At 37.0% G+C, this 22,833-nt stretch overlaps 3 protein-coding genes across 3 annotated transcripts in view; all 3 read left to right on the plus strand.

The window, feature by feature from the left end:
• Positions 1-22,833, plus strand: part of sema4d (sema domain, immunoglobulin domain (Ig), transmembrane domain (TM) and short cytoplasmic domain, (semaphorin) 4D) — a 266,298-nt gene that overhangs the window by 204,276 nt on the left and 39,189 nt on the right. The window lies entirely within an intron of this gene.
• Positions 1-22,833, plus strand: part of LOC103035651 (homer scaffold protein 1) — a 263,702-nt gene that overhangs the window by 104,223 nt on the left and 136,646 nt on the right. The window lies entirely within an intron of this gene.
• On the plus strand, positions 284-22,779 carry dmgdh (dimethylglycine dehydrogenase). Its single transcript, XM_007252776.4, has 16 exons — positions 284-498; positions 2,756-2,927; positions 4,890-4,988; positions 5,170-5,334; positions 6,586-6,790; positions 14,334-14,582; positions 15,211-15,409; positions 15,625-15,794; positions 16,033-16,186; positions 16,995-17,160; positions 17,435-17,565; positions 19,162-19,379; positions 19,586-19,743; positions 20,211-20,270; positions 20,729-20,863; positions 21,305-22,779. The coding sequence occupies exons 1-16, from the start codon at positions 359-361 to the stop codon at positions 21,515-21,517; spliced, it is 2,634 nt and encodes an 877-aa protein (XP_007252838.1). The 5' UTR covers positions 284-358; the 3' UTR covers positions 21,518-22,779.

Consider the following 22,833-nt stretch of genomic DNA (forward strand, 5'->3'; position numbering starts at 1 on the left):
TGTAAATAACTTTATAACTATTAAACTGGGTCACGGACTGGTAACAGTTAACTCAGTAAAACATCAGCCTGTTTGTACTGGAGACTTGTTTTGGTTTTTGTTTTTACGCCCGTTTTCAGGCAGTGAACTACTGATCTACATACACCACTAGCCAATCATAACACCCAGGCTGGACACTTCTAGCCAATCGTAGACGGAGGGGCGGGGCTTGTCGGAAAATGGGTGGGTTGAGAAGTGAACGCCTCGTGCGTGGGGGCGTGTCTTCAGCAGCGCGAGCAGGCAGTGTGCCGTGTGTGGTCAGTGTGCTGGTGGTGTTTGGAGCGGGTTGTGGTGAAAGTGAGCTGCAGGTCTGAGCACCATGTCCAGACTCCTGAGCACAGTGAGCACAGTGAACACAGTCAACAGCAGGCTGAGCAGAGCGGGGAGCTTCTGGAGAGGAGTGAGGAGATCTGCTGAGAGAACCATCAGCTGCTCGGGCAGGAGGAGGAGTGAGGAGAGGTGGGTAGCAGCAGGAGGTGGGATTTAAGTGGTGTACTGTAGGGCTGTGCGATACAGGGTCAGTATTGCCGATACCGATACCAATACTTTTTACTATCACTATCTACTTCTGTGCAGGGGAGAGCAATGTATCATTATTTATTAAGTGAATGCATCATCAATATGCAAATTTGAATGAAAACTTGATTGAACTAACACGATTATTTAATTATTTTCTCAATTGTCCTTTAATTAATCATGTTTATGATGATAAAAACCCTAGTGAAAAAAGTAGATCAAAGTACTGTAGTGCAGTGTTTAAAGAGTGCTAAAATGGAACAACTATTTTTTGCACTTATTGTACTTTAATTGTTTAAAATAGTACAAAAGTCTTACTTAAATTGTGTAAAGTGTTCTTAACTCTACTAAACTGGAACTATTTTAAATATACTGCAACAGTTCTTTTTGTAACACACTTTGCTAAAAATGTACAAATAATAAGTATTTTACACATATATTGAATTACATTACACTTAAAGAAGTGTACTTTATAGTAGTCTTATTTTTTTAATACAATATATTGTACTTTTTAAAAAGTGTACTTTTAATATGTTTAAGTAAGTCTATAAATCTGTTAGTATATTTACAGCATGCTTAGACATTTCTTAATATGTTTTAAATACAATTAAGTATATTCTTTTTTCACCAGGAAAAACACAGGACAAAGTTTTCAGGCAAATAAAAAAAAAATTGGGGTTGGTAATCTGCATTTGCAATTAAGAAACCTAAGATATTTTTAAGAAATGTTGCACCTAATTTTTTATTTTGTCTAATTTAAGTTCTGTAAGATACATATTTTATGTTCTGCTGACAACCTTGCAATTTTGGTCCAATTAAAGAAAACAAGCCAATAAAAGTCAATGAAATATTATCTGTAAACACAAAACACAGTAACTTGCTCTTATAGCCTACAACACTAAGACCAGGCTATTATTAATTAATATATAACACATATAGTATATATACAGTAAATCCCACGAGAAGTGCAGCAGCAGCCTGTGGGGAAATGACTACACACTCATGGTGATTGACAGTGACCAACATCATTATTTTGTGTACTTACCTGCCAAACCTTAGAGTTTCTGGTTTCTGGTACATACATTTTGCACCCATTTACAAAACCTTACAGAAGGATTTCATTAGGTATGTCCATATGTTGTATGATAAGTCAACAATGTAATTATTTTGACAGGCCTAATTGCAGCTAAACATTGTAAATCTCAGCTTTCTCTTGACTTGTCTTTATCATTTTATCAATAAATCAATGAAATACAGAGAAGCTCTACTGAAAAACAAATCAAATCCAAGCTGCAGGTTCTGAAACGTAGGCCTGTCACATGGGCACCTGTTACGTAATGCAGAATGAGAGCAAAACACAAATATCTTGCATTTTTCAGGAAGTGTTATCAGTTGACGTGCTGTTTATTGTTTCACAATAAAATGCTCATTTAAAAAGCCTGGTCAGGTTTAGTTTTTCCTTCAGTAGCACTGATTTATCACTGATACTAAAACAACACTAAATTATTTAGTGTTTGACACCAGCCTTTACATGTAAACTAATAATTTACAGAAAGAGTGTATTTACTAATATTTCAAGTTAAAAAAATAAATGCAAATATACATATACAAAGAATAATACCTATATTAGGAAAAAGAAAACCAGCCCTTCTGATGCTCTGTGGAGTTTGAGAATAGTGTTTTTGCAGCTTTTAGTGTAGCAAGAAAAACATAGTGACAGTTCCTTCGCACTCATTAAATCATTTTAATTAATGGAAAACATTTAATTTATCCAACAAAAACATGTATGTTATTTACACTTTTGCCGTTCCATATGTGTGTCTATTATGACATAGCAAAGCATCTGACTGTCTCTTTCTGCCCCGCCCACTCCTCATTAAGCCACACCTCCATGCCTGTGTTATCAGTTCAGTGCTGTGCATATGTCAAATTATCTAAGAGGGCGGGAGCCGAGCAGATGTGTATATATATATATATATATATATTCATATACCTAAAATATGAGAAACGTGATCACCCAGACCACCACATTCCCACCTCCCTTCTTAACTCATCCATCAAAAGTACGAGATGGAGCACCATTATCATTCTAGAGAACACTGGTGCTCCACTGCTCCACCCAAACTGGTTTTAATACCCTCTATAATCTAATTCTCAGGTCTTTATCAGTCGGCTGATATTAATTGTCCTTTTCTCTCAGGAATGGCAGTGTGGGAGCTCTGGGAAAGCGGCTGCAGGACACGGCTGAGACTCTGATCATTGGAGGAGGATGTGTGGGTGTGAGTCTGGCCTATCACCTGGCCAAAGCTGGTCAGAAGGGCGTGGTTCTTCTGGAGAAGTCGGAGCTGACTGCTGGATCTACCTGGCACGCTGTAGGTCCAACACTGAGCCTACACAACCTTTAGCAACACCTTAGCAGCCACTTAGCAACACCTTAGGAATCAACAGCCATACCATCTAGCAACGCCTTAGCAATCACCTAGCAATGCCTTAAAATTCATCTAGCAACAGCTTAGCAACCAACAGCTATGCCATCTAGCAAGACCTTAGCAATAACCTAGCAACACCTTAGCAATCAACAGCTGTACCATCTAGCAACTGCTTAGCAATCACCTATCAACACCTTAGCAACCAACAGCTATACCATCTAACAATGCCTTAGCAATCGTCTAGCAACAGCTTAGCAGCTACCTAGCAACATCTTAGAAACCAACGGCTATACCCTCAAGCAGTGCTTTAGCAATAATCTAGCAACAGCTTAGCAGCCACCTAGCCACACCTTAGCAACCAACAACTATACCATATAGCAACACCTTTGCAGTCATCTAGCAACATCTTAGCAACCAACAGCTATACCACTTAACAACCCCTTTGCAATCATCTAGCAACAGCTTTCCAGCTACCTAGCAACACCTGAGCAACCAGCCATAGCAAGAATCTAGCAAAACCTTTGCAACCGACATCTATTCAGTAGCAAAAACTTTAGCAACCACCTGGCAACGCCTTTAGCCTTTGCTGAACCACCATTCAGGAAATGCCCTTTTGTAGCTGTAACAGTAATTTCAAACTGTAAAATCTAATACACACATATACGCTTATAGAAAGTTGTAATAAAGCCTTTGTGGCAAATGATAATATTAAATGTTTTTAATTATTTGAGTTTTATTGGTATTTTAGTATTAGTGAATATCATCAGAGGGATCGGAATAGTTTTGCTGCAGGAAACATCAGCTGTCAAAAGCACTGCAGAGAACAGGTGGGAGTGTCAGAGTTAACTCAGGGCCAGAACTCTCAGTTTTACTCAGCCTGAAGACAGAAAGAGAGAGAGAGAAGGAGAGGTAAAGAAGAAGAGAGTGAGAGAGAGAGAGAGAGTGAGAGAGAGAGTAAAAAGGAAAGAGAGATCTTGGAGAGTTCTGCTAATGTGATCTGGGTATAAGTTCTTGGAAAACTCTCTCTCTCTCTCTCTCTCTCTCTCTCTCCCTCTCCCTCTCTCTCTCCCTCTCTCTCTCTCTCTCTCTCTCTCTCTCTCTCTCCGGAGTTTACAGTAATACTACACTTCCACTCTGCGCTGAGGAGTACACACAGTCCATACAGACTCCAGACTTATGTAACAGTATGTTGTGAACTGGCTCCAGAAATATACTTTCCAATAAAAATGGAAAAAAGAAGTATATTAATGATTTTACACCAAAAACCCATCCTATCTATACAATTCAGAAACTTTACAGGAGAAAGAAAAGAACTATTTTATTTTAAATGGAAATCAGTGTCAAAAGATTTGATTCCAAATAATTTTAGAGCATTTCTATTGATCCATTCATCATAAAATACATGTTAAAATATATAGTTTAGACACACCTTAAATTCAGTGTTTGTCATTATTGTAAAATGTTTAGCATTGTAGATTTAATAAAATCACACAAACTATGAAGAAAAACCTAGGAACACCTTAGCAACCAACAGCTATACCATCTAGCAATAACTTTGAAGTCATCTAGCAACACCTTAGCAACCTATATTTGAGTAATGTTCTAATCCAGATTGTAAGAAGAAAGAACCACTCAACTAAATAAAGAAAAAAAAATATTTTAAGAAAAAATACTGGAAAAATCACTGCAAAACTATCAAAAATGTTGATGATGAAACTGGGACTCATCAGGACTAAGTTAAACAGAGAAGTAACATAAAATTAAAGGGTAAGAACAGAATATGATCAACTCTTCTTGTTTGTTGTGTTGATTGTAACACAAGTCACGTTTCTGATTATTACAGCAAGTGATAAAATAATAATGAATATTAATGACAGATAAAAATTATACTGTTTCTCTTCTCAGGCTGGATTAACCACTTACTACCATCCAGGAATCAACCTGAAGAAGATTCACTACCACAGTATTAAGCTCTATGAGCAGCTGGAGGCGGAGACCGGTCAGGTAAAACTCTTAACTCCAGCGTTATATAAGTCAATGTTAATCTTACAAATTACAAAATTTACAAATTTACAAATTATAGCCATTTTTTATGTTTAAACATGTTTATATCTGGTATTAAAATGGGCTATACTTAAAGGGTTTGGGTGTCAGTCAGTAACAGGCTGTGGATGTTGTGCTGCAGGCTGTGGGCTTCCATCAGCCGGGCAGCGTCAGGATCGCCTCCACTTCAGCCCGAGTGGACGAGATGAAGTACCAGATGACCCGAACCCACTGGCACCCCACCCAACAGTTCCTCATCGGACCTGAGAAAGTCCACCAGCTCTTCCCCCTGCTCAACATGGACAAGGTAGGAGCTGCTCTACAAAAAAATATAATAATAAAATAAACATTTTATACTTTCCGTACAGAATATCATTTCTGCACTGATCAATTTTATATATAGATATATTTATTATTTTTATTTTACTCTTTTGTTTTGGGTTTTGGGTTTGTCTTGGGTATTTTATGACAGAATTTAGGGCCACAATTAATATTACAACTTTATTCTCGTAATATTATGACTTTAATCTCATAATATTACAATATTATTTTCCTAATATAACGACTTTAATAAGACTTTATTCTCACAATATTTTTACTTTATTCTTGTAATGTTACAATTTTAATCTTGTAACATTACAACTTTATTTTCATAATACTACATCTTTAATCTCTTAATATTACAACTTTATTCTCGTAATATTGCAATTTTTGTCTTGTAGTATTGAAACTTTAATCTCTTAATATTTCAACTTCATTCTCGTAATATTACAACTTTAATCTCATAATATCAATATTTAATCTCTTAATATTATCACTTCATTCATGTAAAATTGGAACTTTATTCTCGTAATATATTATGGCTTTATTCTCATAATATTACGACTATATTCTCGTGATTTTAAGACTTTAATCTCTGTTATGAAATGCATCTTGAAAGCCGCAACATTTTGTTTCCAAAAGAAAAGGATGTCTTGGTTTTTACTCACTCTGTATAATCTAACGTATTAAATAAACCGGGGGAGAGATGATCCCTGAACTGAAGCCGCAGGGATTAAACCCCTCGGTCTGATCCGTCACTGTAAATGTTTTATAGGCTGTGGCCTTGGCCGAGAAAAAGCACATGTGGTTTTTCCCTGTGTGAACGTGAAGAGCTGAGTCTGCATGTCTTAATGAACAACACAAAAATTTACAGATTCACAAAAAATGAAACCATTCGTTTTTAATTTACAGTTCATACTCAATTTGGGCTCCACTCTTCCACTTTTAGAGAATTGTTGTAATTCTACCACAGCGTGAATCGTCTTTTTAAGATCATCCACAGCATTTCAGTAGGATTAAGGTCAGGACTTTGAGTAGACCTCTCCAAAAAAGTCTTCACTTTGTTTTTCTTCAGCCATTCAGAAGTGGACTTGCTGGTGTGTTTTGGGGTCATTGTCCTGCTGCAGAACCCAAGTTTGTTTCATCTTAAGTTCCAGTGCTGATTTATTCCACATTAGGAGAGTCAGAAAAGTCACAAGAATGTATTTTTAGGCATTTTAAAATCTCCGTCTCTCAGGTGCTGGCTGGGCTCTATACTCCTGGTGATGGTCACATTGACCCGTACTCCCTCACTATGGCGCTGGCAGCTGGTGCCCGCATGTATGGAGCTCAGATCTACACCCCGGCCCCGGTCACAGGCCTGTCCCCCACCTCTGACGGGAAATGGGACGTCCAGACTCCGCACGGGACCATCCGAGCCAACCGCATCGTTAATGCCACAGGTTAGTTCACTACCAACAGGCAGCAGTGGCGAGAAAATGGGAAATCTAAAGCCTAGTTAGTAAAGCTCTCCAGTGACACATGGGCACTCTGAAGGCCTTATTATATTAAACAGCATACCATGCTAATATAACATCTTGCATTTTTATTTTTATGAATAGTTGGTATAGAAATTGTCATTTTAGTGTGGGATTTTAGGTTTCATGGCTAAATTGGAGCAGCCTGGTGTTCAATCTTCATTAATTGCACATTATTGCACCAGTAAGAGCAGAGTGTGAAGGTTCAATTAGCAGGGTAAGAGCACAGTTCTGCTCTAAATATTGCAATGCACACAACATTATGGGAGACATACCAGAGTTCAACTGCCACGTACCCAGACCAGTACTTGGCAGTTAAGGCAATGGACCATGACCATACAGCTCTGGAAAAAATGAAGAGATCACTTCAGTTTCTGAATCAGTTTCTCTGATTTTGCTATTTATAGGTTTATGTTTGAGTAAAATGAACATTGTTGTTTTATTCTATAAACTACAGACAACATTTCTCCCAAATTCCAATTAAACATATTCTCATTTAGAGCATTTATTTGCAGAAATTTCCGAGAAGAGTTCAGAAATCAATCAATATTTGATAGAATAACCCAAATGGTTTTTAATCACAGTTTTGTTTTTATGCATCTTGGCATCATGTTCTCCTCCACCAGTCTTACACACTGCTTTTGGATAACTTTTTTATGCCACTCACTCCTGATGCAAAGATTCAAGCAGTTCAGTTTGGTGGTTTGATGGTTTGTGATCATCCATCTTCCTCTTGATTATATTCCAGAGGTTTATAATTTGATAAAATCAAAGAAACTCATCATTTTTAAATGCTGTCTTACTTTTTTCAAGAGCTGTAGCGACAGAAGCTTTGAATCTGGTTGGTGAACTGCTCTCAGTGCATCAGGGACACTGAGGTGTTTAAAAACTCCAGCAGCACTGCTGCATCTAATCCACTCTATGAGAGGGTTAAATAAGGATAATAATAAAGTTTGCAGAGTGAACTTTATTAATGTTATTTTCTGTAGATGTGTTCATGGTACCGGGTCATGGCTTGTTGGGTTTTGGGTTAAATATGTTAAATATTCTGAGATGAGTGTGAGACGAGTGTGAGACGAGTGTGAGGTGAGTGTGAGATGAGTGTGAACTCTATCTGAGGACAGCAGTGTGTGATGTAGAGTGTGTGAACAGATCCAGTGTAGCGGATGGGGTTTTAATGATTGACTCAGTAAGCTGTGTGTGTGAAGGGAACAGTTTACCAGACTGTGTGTTATTTAACACACAAACAGTCCAGGGTCGAACACACCGTAACCAGGCTGCTGGAGAACAGGAGGAGATACGGGATACGGGTCAGAATAAACAGGCAAAGTTCAGTTTAATGAAATTCATCACATATAACCCGGCCAGGAAATGAGACGCTGTGCAAACGACCATAAAAACCCATACAAAAGGTGTTTATAAGCTATTAAAACTAATCTAATGAAGTTATCTTGCACTTCAGTTTTACAGGTTTTAGACAATCAGGAGGAAAATGAGAATATTAAATAGAATACATATTTCTAATCTGGAGAACTAAACTAATCTAGTGTTTCTAAATGATGGAGAATGCTGTAAAATATTAAGATTTTACATTATATACAGTACCAGTCAAAAGTTTGGGCACAGCTCTTTTTAACATATAGCCTTAGTGCAAAACACATAAAATAACAATATGGCTATGCACTGCACACTCATTAAACAGCAATAAACCAAGAACAATAACATAATGTACAATTACTTTCTTCTACTCTAATATACTCTAATATAATTAACAATGTTTAAGAATATACAATTATTACTATTATTATTATTTTAAACATTATTATTATTTAAACATTATTCTGTAAACAAATGTTTTAAAGAAATCAGAATATGATTTATATTTATATTCTTTGAAATAGTACATTAAGCTTTGAGGACAGATCTACACAATTTATTTCTGGCATTTGGATTTTTTTTATTTTTTTATTACAGTATAGCACACACTATACCATATTTATTAAAGGAAGTTCTTAACAATTACATTTATTTTAATATATTTATTCACATATTATACCCTGAAATATTGTGCAATATCACCCACCCCTAATTATCACATCAGGGTACTACATTTTTTTTTGCTGTTTTTATCAAAAGAAAAATTCACACTGTTCTCATTTCCTATTATATATCTACTAGAGACAGATTATATATGTGCAGTATAATTTAATTATATATAACTTTAATCCTGGATATATGGAGATATTTGGAGTGCATTATTATTATCATCATAACTAATATTTCTAGATTATTGACTTCTGTTACAAATTTGATAAAATTCTTATATTTTTAATATTTCAGTTAAGGGAGTGTGCCATATCATATATTTTTTTTATTTGTTGCAGTAGTGTATTCTTGAAACATATTTTTTTTTAATTCACCCTTTTGTCATATCGCCAAAAGTATCATTATCGGAAAAATACCAATAAATATGTTGATACTATATTTTTAGGGCCATATTGCCCACCCCTAATTTAAGTAATTCAAGTATTATATTATAAACAAAACTGTTTTTTTTTTTTTTTTTTTTTTTTTTTTTTATGAAATATGAAAATTAGGTTTGCAAAAAATCATTCAATGCCTTTGATATGCAGCAACTGTTTACATTATTTTTGTTATTTTATTTAAGTAAAACCACAGCTGCCAATATTTGACTTGTTAAATGATTACTGACTGTTACTGTTTGTGGAGCCAGTTGACGTAAGTAGTAGAAAACTGAGAGGGGTCACATGAGGTCAGACCTGGTGATGCAAGATCTGACTGTGTTCCACATGCAGGTACGAGTAAAAGGGGTCGTGTTGTTTTGCAAAGCCAGCAGACGGCAGGGTCGTGAACTCTGGGTGTTTCTGGAGGTCATTCATCTTATTTGACAGTCAGTCTGTCAGTCAGTAACACTGATGGGTGTGCTGAGTTTTTGAGATGTGCCTCCTGTAGCTGTAGTTCTTTTATTCTCTTATCCTGACTGGTTCACTTTAAAATGATGGTCTGTATCTGTGTGTGATGTGAACGAATCTGTTGCTAAATCGTCTCACATGCTGCACATTGATACCTAATGCCACCTTTTGTGCGATTCGAGCTGTACAAGGAGTATTTTTTGCATCTATAGATCACTAAAATGAAGCCCTTAGTGTGTTTTCACACTGGATAAAATAGATTCTGGTGTGTTTGTACCCTTGGTGAGCTTTGTGAAAGCAGGAATCGCACCATTCTGCAGTTGCATCTTGTCTTATTCTTCTCAATGGTGACAATCACCCAGCTCTAGTTGGAATTCTTCTTCTTCTTTGGCTCAGCTATTCAGAGTGTGATTTTTCCACAAACTGAAGCATCAGAAATGTTCCGTATTGAGTTTAGGGGTGAACGTTTGGGGTTAGAGGTATTTTGTGGTGTATTTGGGTCATGAGTGGATCTCTCCTGCTGCAGTTGTGTGTACACTGCTGCTCTCAGCTCCTCTGCTTTGCTCTGTCTTATTTTAATAGCTCCCTGGAGAGCGTGGATGAGGTCAGGGAAGGCTTGGCGGATCCCATTCACAACGAGCCAGCCTTTCATATCAGCCAATTGGCTTTCTCTAAAAACTGACTGCTCCCACACAATCCTCTTACTTTAAATATATATTATATTTTTGTTCACTGATTTTCCAAAATTGATAATGAACTTTTTAAAACCTTTGATTTAATCATTATTTTCCTCGTTATAATGTTACTGATTTTCATGCTTAATAGTTTACTTATTGAGTAAATATTTCCATAACATGGAAACATGAATCTATTACAGAGCTACTGCATCGCAGTTCTCAGCCTGCATGAAGTCATTCTTTGCAGTTAAGAAGATCCTTGAAGAAGAACTTGTTCTCATGGCCTACAACACTGTAACCAGGCATTTAACCTTTATATAAAATATATAACTGAATACCCAAGAGAGGGTAGCTCTGGTGGTACACACACCCTTTGTGCAAATAATTGATTCCAGCAGCCAGTATAAAAAGATTTTTGGTCATTTTGATATGACACACTAAGAAACATTAGGATTTTTACTTTACTGTTACCTAGTCTCAGCTCTTTAGTGTAGGTGTAATGAACACCAGGACCAGAAGAGATAAAAAAGAAAGGGGTCAAAAACGAATAAGCAATAAACAGAAAAATAACGTATTGTAGAAAAGCTAGGGAACCTAGATTCAATTCTCGTCACTTGAGAGAGCAAACAGAGGGGTATTTATACTAAAGAGTCCAGGTGGTAATCAGTAGCTGGGCGAACCGGAACGCCGGGGTGTCACGTGATCTGAAGAGTCGTTGTAGTCCAGAGAGTGAGAATGCTAGGAAATGGAGTCTCTAAATACATAAGAGTCCTGAGCAGGCAGACTGACAGCGTCAGGGATGACAGTAGGTAATATTTACTTGAAATATCAACCATTCAAAATACTCTACCCAAATAGAAAATTGGTGCTTCAGAAATAAGCAGTAAAGGTAAATTAATTTTCTTGTCATACTTTGTTGTTTTGTTTGTTGTTCACTCAAGTGAAAGTATTTTAAAGCAGTTGCATTTTTTGTTTTTGAATTGTTTTAAACTTTGGTTGTAAGTCTGTTGGAGACGTTCTTGGGAAACCCTTGCTGTGTGTGGGTGAGCATTATCCTGCTGAATAATGCTGCTGCTGTCAGTTGGAAGTCCTATAGAAGCTATGAGAAACAGCACAGGATGTTCTGCACATATCACTGAGCTGTTTTTGCAGTGGATTTCCATTTCTAGAGTCCAGGTTTCTCTTTTTTTGTGTTTGTGTGTGTGTGTTTGTGTGTGTGTGATTTATAGTGATGTGCCTCAAGTATGCAGAAAAACACTTGTGTAAGAAGATCCACAGTTTCTAGTCCTGCATACCACAGAGCTACTCTCTCTCTCTCTCTCTCTTACTCTTTCTTTTCTTCAGTCGCTCTTCCATAATTAACTGTTCAGATCCAAGCTAAGGTTTTATCAGGGTATGAAATGAACTTTTTCCGTCTTAACTACTTAAATCTTCCTTTCTCATGATGTTTCTAACTCGCCCCATGTTCCCCACTCTCTCTCTCTCTTTTCTTGCTTCTTGCCATGTGGTTTCTCTAAGGCTCCTCCCTTGCTTGCTTTGGTTAGCAGTTTTGTCTTGCAGAGCTGTAACACAAAACTACAGAAAGCCTGCAACCGAGCTTGTCTACAGCCAATAAGAAGCACCGCTGAGGGTCAGGACCTGAGGAATGTCTGGTACATCTGGGGAGATCTTCTTTGGCTTGAACCTACAAACACTCCCTTTAGTCAACAAGCGCGTCTTTCCTGCTGATCTTAACCCTGTTTAACCTGATGTCTCGTAAATGGTCGCACCAAAAAACAGAATTGAACTGTGGAGCGGAGGAACTGTGGAATCTCTGGAATGATGGAGCTTCTTCCAATATTTCAGCATGACCTGGAGAGTTAGTGATGAGCTCTGGAAAAAAAGGAAGAGAGAACTTTATTTTCTGAATCAGTTTCTCTGATTTTGCTATTTATAGGTTTCTGTTTGAGTAAAATGAACATTGTTGTTTTATTCTATAAACTACAGACAACATTTCTCCCAAATTACAAATAAAAATATTCTCATTTAGAGCATTTATTTACAGAAAATGAGAAATGGATGAAATAACAAAAAAAGACACAGAGCTTTCAGACCTCAAATAATGCAAAGAAAACAAGTTCATATTCATAAAGTTTTAAGAGTTCAGAAATAATCAATATTTGGTGGAATAACCCTGGTTGGTTTTTAATCACAGTTTTTTTTTCATGTATCTTGGCATCATGTTCTCCTCCACCAGTCTTACACACTGCTTTTGGATAACTCTATGCTGCTTTACTCCTGGTACAAAAATTCAAGCAGTTCAGTTTGGTGGTTTGATGGTTTGTGATCATCCATCTTCCTCTTGATTATATTCCAGAGGATTTAAATTTTGAGGTTCTAATATTTAAAGGACTAGCCACAGAGGAACAGCTTGTGTGTTTGGCTCAGTGTTCTGTGGTGAGTGTGTGTTTTAATTGTGGCGGTCAGAAACAGAAGCTTTGTGTGTGTGTGTGTGTGAGTGTGTGTGTGTGAGTGTGTGTGTGAGTGTGTGTGTGTGTGTGTGTGTGTGTAAATCGTTCTGTAATGTGTTTGTAGAACAGAGTGAGGGTGAGGAGGATGTCCTAACAGCCCAGACTAGCCCATCTGAAGAGCCAACAGAGCTCCATTCATTACTGAGCTATTTCTGTGGAGGGTGTGTGTGTGTGTGTGTGTGTGTTCATGGGACACTTGTGCAATAAATATGCCAGAGTAAACTGATCTCGCCTTTAAGGAGAAAAACACAGGCACACATGGACATCCAAACTCTTTACTGCACATGTGATGTGGCATCCACTACATATAACCAGTCAACATTTGTTTTTTTTTTATTATTATTTTTAATATTTCACATTGTAGATTTATAATAAACTCACCCAAACTAATTATTTAGTAAACAAAAAAATATTTTAAACAAACCAGAATATGTTTTATATTTTAGACTATTCAAAAGCAGCTCCTCTTATTTAGATGATCAGTTTCTAACATCTCTGCTGGATTTTCTCAGTTAGTTTTATTATAAGGTAGAGTCACCGGGAATTCAGGCTTTCAGTTAACAGCTGTGCTGAGCTCATCAAGAGTTAATTACTTGAATTTCTTGTCTCTTAATAAAGTGTTTGAGAGCATCAGTTAAAGTAAAGTAGTGAAGAGGTAGAGTTACAGGTATACAGTGAATAGTGAATATTTGAGTAATGTTCTAATCCAGGTTATGAGAAGCAACAAATACTCAACTAATAAAGAACAAAAATAAGGTTAAGAAATAAGGGTCAATCAATCCGAAACTATCCTAAAGGCAATCAAAAACATTATGATGAAACTGGCCCTCATCAGGAAAGGATAGAAGAGCGATGAGCGAAGTTCATCAGAGTTACCAGCCTCAGAAACCCAGATAAGAGCATCTAAATACTTCTTCACAAAGTATTTAGGTTCATTTAACACTGTTTTTAAGTTACTACATGATTCCTAATGTGTTGCTTCATAGTCTGATAGATCAATTCACTATTTATTTACTATGCAGGAAAATATATGTCCATATAGTTTAAACATATATAGTAAAATACTATAAAACCAAAAATATAATGTATGGATGGATGGATAGATGGGTAGAGAGATGAATGAATGGATGAACGGGTTTATTGACTGATATTTGGTTTATTGGCTGAATAGATACTCTAGATGAATGGATGGACTGGTGAATGGATGGATGGATGGATGGATGGATGGATGCCTGTTTGAATAGATGGGTCAGTGGTTTGGTGGGTTGATGGATGAAAGGATAGTTGAATGGATACTGTAGATAAAATTCACTCAGTCTCCTCTAATTGCTCTCTGATTGGTCGACAGGTTTCTGGGCTCGGGAGCTGGGCCAGATGATTGGCTATCCTCACCCCACCATTCCTGTCCATCACCAGTACGTGGTGACAGCGACGGTTCCTGAGGTGAAGGCCCTGAAGACGGAGCTGCCGGTCATTCGGGACCTGGAGGGCTCGTACTACCTGAGGCAGGAGCGGGACGGCCTGCTGTTCGGACCCTACGAGAGAGAGGAGAAGATGGTGCTTCAGGACTCGTGGGTCAGAGATGGAGTTCCTCCAGGTACAGAACAGAATCACTCTGATACAGATATTCATGAATTTAAACACAGAATTGTTCAGAATTGTTCCAAACTTAAAAAATCAGCACATTTTAAAGCAATAATCCATTGTGTTGTATAGTGATTATTTCAATTTAAAATAGGAAATATTATGCAAAACTCACTTTTGTGTGCTATAAACACCAATATATTTCTTATTCTGACATCAAAATATGAAAACGTGTAGCCTATAGAACAATCCTGGTTCCACCCCTCACCCATCAACCCTCATTAGAGCCCCACCCACTAGATCGGTTAAAGAAACTCAGCACAGCAGGATTAGCCAGCAGACCTCGTCTGAGGGAGGGATCTGTACCTACAGTCTGTGGCAGGTCAACAGAACTTTAAGGATATTTTTGTGTAGTTGTGTTTAATTATGTTTTCAGTTTATATGCATGCACCAAATTGTAATTTTTTTTTGCTACATATTTTTTATTTTGTTAAATTACTAATGTAAAATGATTTTAAAATGATTGATTCAGTGTTTTGACATTTGACATTGCATTTTGCTCTAGACTAGGCTTAAACTGTGCCCAGGAAACCAGTTTATATATATTATATATTAATATATATATGTATGTGTGTGTAAAGGTTTTGGTAAGGAGCTGTTTGAGTCTGATCTGGATCGTATAATGGACCACGTGGAAATGGCTATGGAGATGGTTCCTGTTCTGAAGCACGCTGACATCATCAACATCGTATCTGGACCAATCACGTACACCCCTGACCTGCTGCCCATGATTGGACCACACCAGGGGGTCCGCAACTACTGGACCGCTATCGGCTTTGGGTAAAAACTACAAATCCGATTACTGTAACTGGACTGGAATTAGAGTTAACACGAAGAATGAAGAATGAGCATGCATTTATCTGCAAAAAGATTTTTTTCTTTCATTTTTTTCCTAATTTTCTCAATATAAATAACAGAAACATCAGAAACAATCTGTTACATAAATGACCTACATGACTGTATGCTTTGAGTTTAATGATGGGTTGATATTGCAGGTATGGTATAATTCATGCTGGTGGTGTTGGGAAGTTCCTCAGTGATTGGATCATGACTGGTGAGCCCCCGTATGATCTGATTGAGTGTGACCCCAACCGTTATGGCAAATGGACCACAGTGCCGTACCTGTGTGCCAAAGCCAGAGAGTCATACGGCTTTAACAACGTGGGTAAGTAAAAAAATTCTTACAGCACTTCATACTTCACTCTGCTGAAAAAAAAATATTATGGAGATGCGGATTTCATTTTCCAGCAGGACTTGGCACACTGCCCACACTGCTCCAAAAACCAATTGGAGATCAAGAGTTGTGTCCCAATACTTGTGTCCATACATTCTGGCTGAAAAAAATGCAATTTTAACTGGTTTTGTCTATCTGTCTATCTGTCTTTCTTCTGTCTCACTCTCAGTGGGTTACCCTAAAGAGGAGCGGTTTTCTGGTCGTCCCACCAGCAGAGTGAGTGGACTGTATGAGCTGCTGAAGGACAAATGCTCTATGGGTTTCCATGCAGGCTGGGAGCAACCACACTACTTTTATAAACCAGGAGATGAAGTGGGCTACAGGTAAAACACACAGATCAAGCTTATTCTTGTTTCTACTCTCTCTGTCCATCATATCAGCTCCACTGATCACATATTGAACTTTAGTTGACTTTAGTTGTATAATAATAAAAGACTGTAAATTAAAGTCAGAGACAGAAGATCTGAATCTGTAGCTGCACAGTTTATGTTTGATGTTTTTTAGCCTTGAAGGCATGAAAAGGTCATGAAAAATCATGGAAATGCATTGGTTAAAAAGTGTATGAACCCTGCATTTCCAGTTCACCCTCTGTAAGACCTCTGTGTTCTTATAGAGGAATCCAAGGTGGTCTAGCAGACCACACTTTCTCATTCCCTGATTACACTCAGAAGACACATTGCTGAGATCCAAATGTGTAAAATCAGTAGCAGTGTTTAAGGGCTTGTTGCCTTGCTCCCATACTTGGCCTTGAATTTGCCACAGATTTGAGGCTTCCTGCTGTGCTGCTGTGGTCTGCTAAAATGTAATATATTCACTGAAGTACTATGACTATGGCCTCATTATTTGAAAGTATTTATATCTCCCTCATTTACTGACTTGCCACAGACAGTAGGTACAGATCCCTCCCTCAGACGAAGTCTGCTTGGCTAATCCTGGTGGATAGAGCTCCACAGTTATTCCAGAGAACACAGTTTAGAGCTGGAGGGTTTAGATCATGCTTGGTATTGGGCATATTGGGATCTTAGGCTCACCTTTGTCTCCTCCATTTTTACCCATTATTTTAGCAGTGATTCACTATAGAGATTATAAAAACAGTACATGAGCAACTAAACACAACTCCTTTCTCCACAGACCCAGTTTCAGGAGGACAAACTGGTTTGGACCAGTTGGACGTGAATGTAAGCTGGTGATGGAGAAAGTGGGCGTCATTGACCTTTCACCTTTTGGTAAATTCATGGTAAAAGGAAAGGACTCGCACAAGCTGCTGGACCGACTGTTCGCCAACACCCTGCCGAAGGTGAGAGAAAAGAGCAGAGATTCTTTTTTTTAATGGGTTTCACTATAGTACAGTTTTTAGCTATTTTCTCTAGACTGTGATACAATAGTAAAGGTTTCACTAGAGGAATGTACAATTTTTAATTGAGTTAGACTGTGATACAGTACCCATACCATCACTATAGTAAACTTTGGGCTGTTTTATTTGACTTTAATAAAGTGTCCATATAATTTGTATTTTTTAACAGTTTAACTGAAGTCAGTTCCTTTTTTCTCTCTGTTCTCTCTGTTGTCAGGTGGGCCTGACCAACATTAGCCACATGCTAACCCCAAGAGGACGTGTCTACGCTGAAGTCACCATTACCCAGCTTTCACCTGGAGAATTCTTGCTGATCACTGGATCAGGATCAGAGCTGCACGACCTCAGGTTAGTCTATCACAAAATAAAATTCTGGAGTATTGCTATCCTGGCAACGGAAAACACAGGTGCTATACTGACTAAATACAAGCTAGACAGAGTCTTCTAAATTTATTATTATCAATACCTGTGTAATGTTAAGTGAACTAATGGGTATTAAATAACTCTAAAGCTTTACACATGCACACACATTTGCACTCTTTCCTAGCAGACAGCACTATCACAGTCTTTAACTTGATTGTTGTTCATGAGTCAGTGAACTATTAAAATCCTTTTTATTGGGTCTTTTTGCCCAATAAAACATATCCTAGAATGGAAAACGAACAGAGTTTTAATAGGCTTATAAAACTTCAACATAACTCACAAAAAGCCAAGGTCACATACATTTTATTTGTGCATCATGCAACTAAAAATACTAAATACAAGGATCCTGTAGAAACGTTAAAAACATACCATGCAGTTTCCAGGCATACGTATCCCAGTGCTCATGCAGTGGGTCTCAACCAGGTCCTACTTTTTAACTTTTATTTATTTACTAGGTGCGTAAGTGTTGCACAGTGCTCCAATCAGAAATCAGAAAACTTCAAAACAGTTCAGCTCCATGTCTGTGCTTAGGGGGACCTCTAGTGATCATATCTAAAACTTTATTTAGCTGTGTGAAGTCCCATCTGGCATTTCAGCATTTATTTACAGTTTAATCAATGTCATATTAAGTAAAATATTATATAAATCAAAATTTAGTCAACACTGATATCACAACAAAGTGTTTAACATTTAATAAATAATGTAGAGTTTAATAAACCTAATCTTAAACATAATCCTAAAATGTTTGGTTCCACAAGGGTTTAGTTGTTTTGCATAGAACTATTAACACTCTATTAAAACATCTTTAAAACTTTAGAAGCTTTTTAACCTCTAAAAAGCTTCTACAGACTGAAGCAGAAGAAACTCAACTCAAAGTCTGTTCACAAACGTTCCTTTCTAGATTGTTGTTGCTGTTGATTTTTTATAACACACAAATTTAGGTATTAGAAGTGGAAATTTAATAAAATGCTAATAAAATCATGTTACTTATTCTTTGATTCCTCAATTAGAGAGATTAAAGCATAATACAAAACAATATTAAAAGAAAGTTACAAGATATTATAATTTAAAAAATAAAAAATGATGAAAACTAAGAAGAAAACTAAAAATATATAGATAAAGACCATTACATTTCTTTTGAATTTTGAAAAAAAAAGGACAAACTTAAATATAAGGAATAAATAAAATATAAAGTACTAAAAGTGTGCAATAGTATTATAAATTATAAATATTTTGTTAACTTTTTTATAATCATTTAACTTTAAGCGTTGCTTATGGAGTTATGGTTGGAGGGACACAAAACAAAGCAATCAAAATTTATGAGCTGTACATATATGCAAATTACAATCAATATTGTTCTCAAAGAAATGTCTCTATGTTTGCTATTGCTTTGTTGATTTATTGATTTATTGACTTACTATAGAGTCTTAATTAGAGATGTGTTTATTTGTTTGAATTTTACAGTGATTTATAGCCTGTTAATAGATTTTTATAAATAATTATTATCTTTATTTCTCTCAGGTGGATAGAGAGAGAGGCTGCAGACGGGGGGTATGAGGTAGAGATCAGTAATGTAACTGACGGTATCGGGGTGCTGGGCGTGGCCGGGCCCAACTCTCGTAAGGTCCTGCAGAAGCTGACCAGTGAGGACCTGAGTGATGCAGCTTTTAAATTCCTTCACTGTAAATCCATTCAGCTGGCCGGCGTCAAACTAAGAGCCATCCGCATATCCTACACAGGTATGAATATGGGGAATTCTGACCAATGTGCTTGTTTTGTAGAGAACTATTTTGAGTAGGGTGGGGGAAATTCTCAATGCTTAGATGCATCTGAACTGTGATATTTCTAAATTTTTAATTTAATTAATGAGGTAATTTTCAGTACTTACATTCCTGTTCCTGTGTGAGTGTATTAGAAATAATGGTGTGGTTGTTTCTATTTTAAGGGGAGCTGGGCTGGGAGCTGTATGTGGATATGCCTCAGTTGGCTGCGGTTTACCAGGCCATTATGGAGGCTGGTCAGGAAGAAGGCATTGATAACTTCGGCACTTACGCTATGGGTTCACTCAGGCTGGAGAAAGGCTTCCGAGGCTGGGGAGCTGAGGTCAGTCACACACATGCATTCACACAGACACATATATATATATATAAACTGCCTGGCCAGAAAAGGTCACCACCTAGATTTAAATTTAGTAAAAAGGTAAGAGCCTCCCGTGATTATTACTGCATGGGTGAATAATATATTTCATCTGTCAACAAGTTTTAAAGCCCTAACTGATGCAGGGAGTAGCTTCTCATTTGTTAAACAACCATGTCAAAAGAGGGACACATCCCATGAATGTGGAAATATTGTCATGCATGCAAGTCATGCAAGTCAATAATATATGTAATTTATGACAGGCCTACTGTACCACTTGTGGCATCCTAAGAAACCATTTTGAATAAAATGTATAAAGTGTATATCTTTTAACATTTTAAAGAAGCATTATATTACGTAAAGGTTATTAGCTTTTATTGTACTTACAATACTTGTAAAATATCATACCTTACTTGTGTCTCCTGTTTGTTTAGATGAACTGTGATACCAATCCTCTGGAGGCTGGTTTGGATTACTTCATCAAACTCAACAAGGTGAATTTAATCTTATTATTATTACTGTTGTTATTATTATTATTATTGCATATTGTCACTTTCTTTCATGTATCTTTTAAAAGAAGAAAAAATGTAAGTTTAAAGAAACAATAAGCACTAAAGGACAATAAGGACCCTCAAGGATGCGAAGCTTATGTGGGTTGCCAGATCGATGAAACTGAACCTATAAAAATATGAGCACAAAATGGCAATTTATAATCACATTCGTAGCAAAACTGTGATTAATCTTAAGCATGTTTTCCTAATATGTGATGACACATTTTCTTTATTTTAGTACAGAAAATATTTTATATCAGGGTCATTTAAAGCAGCAATATGTTTTTGCACATGGTTTTGATGTGACAGTGACAAAATTATGTATGTCATGTATTACACTATGCTGTGTATCTACCACATACACACACTCACACACACTGACATTGGTGTGTGTGTATTAGCCTGCAGATTTCATAGGGAAGCAAGCACTACAAGAGATCAAGTCAAAGGGACTGACCAGAAAGCTGGCTTACCTCATCATGGACACAGACAACATCGATCCTGAGGGCAACGAGACCATCTGGCACGAGGGCAAGGTATGTTTAAAAAATATTCAATAGTTTAGCTTTAGATTAAGGAATGTTTTGGATCTTATACTCTTGATTTTCTTGCCAACTATTATTCAATTAAGACTAGAACATAAATGGGAAGTGAGTGGGAAGTGATGTCCAAGACCGAGTACTAATTCTACCAGCCCGACTAACTAAACTACCATTAGTTGGCTAAATATGAACTAGATATGAAAAATAACTTTGTGCAGAATTTCTGTAAATGCGACCAACGCCACATGATCAACAATAGTATGATAAACAAGCTAGCTGCCTGAGAGCAAGAGTAAAACTCAGCTACTCCATGTAATGCAATCGGTGTGTTCCAGCTAAGATAAAGCTGATTGCATTTGATGTGAAAGGGAAAACTGTATATGTACGTATACATTTAATATTTTAACATAAATAACATGCTTTTACTCACTGTAGGTTGTTGGAAACACAACGTCTGGAGCGTACAGCTACTCAGCTGAGCAGAGCCTGGCCTTTGGCTACCTGCCCGTCAAGCTAGCCACCATTGGACAGAAGGTGGAGGTGGAGCTGCTGGGTAAAAAGTATCCTGCTACAGTCGTCCAGGAGCCCCTGGTCCTCACTGAGCCCACCAGAACCCGTCTTCAGAAGAAGTCCAAAAGCTCAGCGTGAATCAAGGACTCGAGTTTGGGTGAACTGGACCTTAGTGTTGTGCTCAAGTAGCCATTTCTGAAGTGTTCAACCATCAGAAAACAGAGCAAACACTTATTTACATTCAGGGGACTCAAGCTGACACTTTAAAAATCATTAAACTATTACATTTATAGAAAGAGACATACAAAAACATATCATGTGAAAAAAATTGGGTAACCCTATCTTGTGCAGCTTGCTAGAGCGGTCAGACCTGGTCATGTTGGCATCTGTTTTACTTGTAAATGGTCTAGTAAAATTGGATGAGCTAATTTCTAAGTTTAAGTAGTAATAAATGTGGGCTTGCCTTAATACTGTGATCCATTCGATGTTGGAATTTCTGAATTCCATGTGAAAACTTCACCTGGAGCGCCCACCAGTCAGATTCCTACTCAGAAAGTCCTGCACTTTAATAAAAGTAAAAACAGTATTATTATGCTGTTTATCGTCACTTATGTCTGTATGTGTCTTTTTAAATCACATAATACTTTCACATACTACTTCTATCTGTGGACATGTTTCCATGGTGTTTGTAAGTAAAAAGTTCCATATAGTAGCATATAATAACATCCATTTCCTTGTAAATGGAATGCAGCATAACTTTTTCCTCACAAGAACTTTACCATCTCACAATATTATTCACTTGAAATTTTAATTGTTTAAATATGTAAAAAAAAAGAAAAAAAAGATAAATACCTGGGATTTGTTTCACATAACTGTACTAATTTGTACAATTTGCAACTGAACAGTCTTAAGAAAAGCTTCACCACATAATGCTGTGAGAATGTGAATAGGTGGAGCTTCTTTGTATTCCATTTCACATTCAGTACAGGTGATGGACTCAACAATGCAGCAGGTTGTTGTCTATAAAGGATTGTACATGTAATTTATTTTCTACATTGTAGATTAATATTAAAGACATGAAAAGAGGTGTGTCCAAACTTTTGACTGGTACAGTAGGTGCCAGTTATTCAGGGATGAACTGCCAAGACACTTTCTGAAATGTGTTCTGGTGGTGGTGAATGACTTGGCAATAAAGCTATTAACCAGCTTTAATTTTAGTGCCATGGTGCTAATCACACACTGCCCTCAGCATAAGCAAGTCATTGTGCCATTAATGAAAGGAACAGTGTGGTCATTGGACATTGGAATCTGAACTAAAATATTCCTGTTAATGTGTAAATTTTACATCTTTGTGTTTAATTTACTACTGTATGTCTTTTGAAATAAAATGGGCTATTTCACTTCTGTGTTATGGTTTCTTTTGGTGAAATCCTTAATTTTCTGTTTTCCTTGCA

Source organism: Astyanax mexicanus, chromosome 17, assembly GCF_023375975.1.
Source record: "Astyanax mexicanus isolate ESR-SI-001 chromosome 17, AstMex3_surface, whole genome shotgun sequence".
NCBI lineage: Eukaryota > Metazoa > Chordata > Actinopteri > Characiformes > Acestrorhamphidae > Astyanax > Astyanax mexicanus.

Bases quoted from the DNA above. Each gene is read 5' to 3' on its own strand.
- dmgdh (XM_007252776.4), top strand. From the start codon at position 359: ATGTCCAGACTCCTGAGCACAGTGAGCACAGTGAACACAGTCAACAGC. The intron at 5,335-6,585 runs GTAGGAGCTGCT...TCCGTCTCTCAG, and splicing joins CCCTGCTCAACATGGACAAG to GTGCTGGCTGGGCTCTATAC. The intron at 20,864-21,304 runs GTATGTTTAAAA...TACTCACTGTAG, and splicing joins CCATCTGGCACGAGGGCAAG to GTTGTTGGAAACACAACGTC.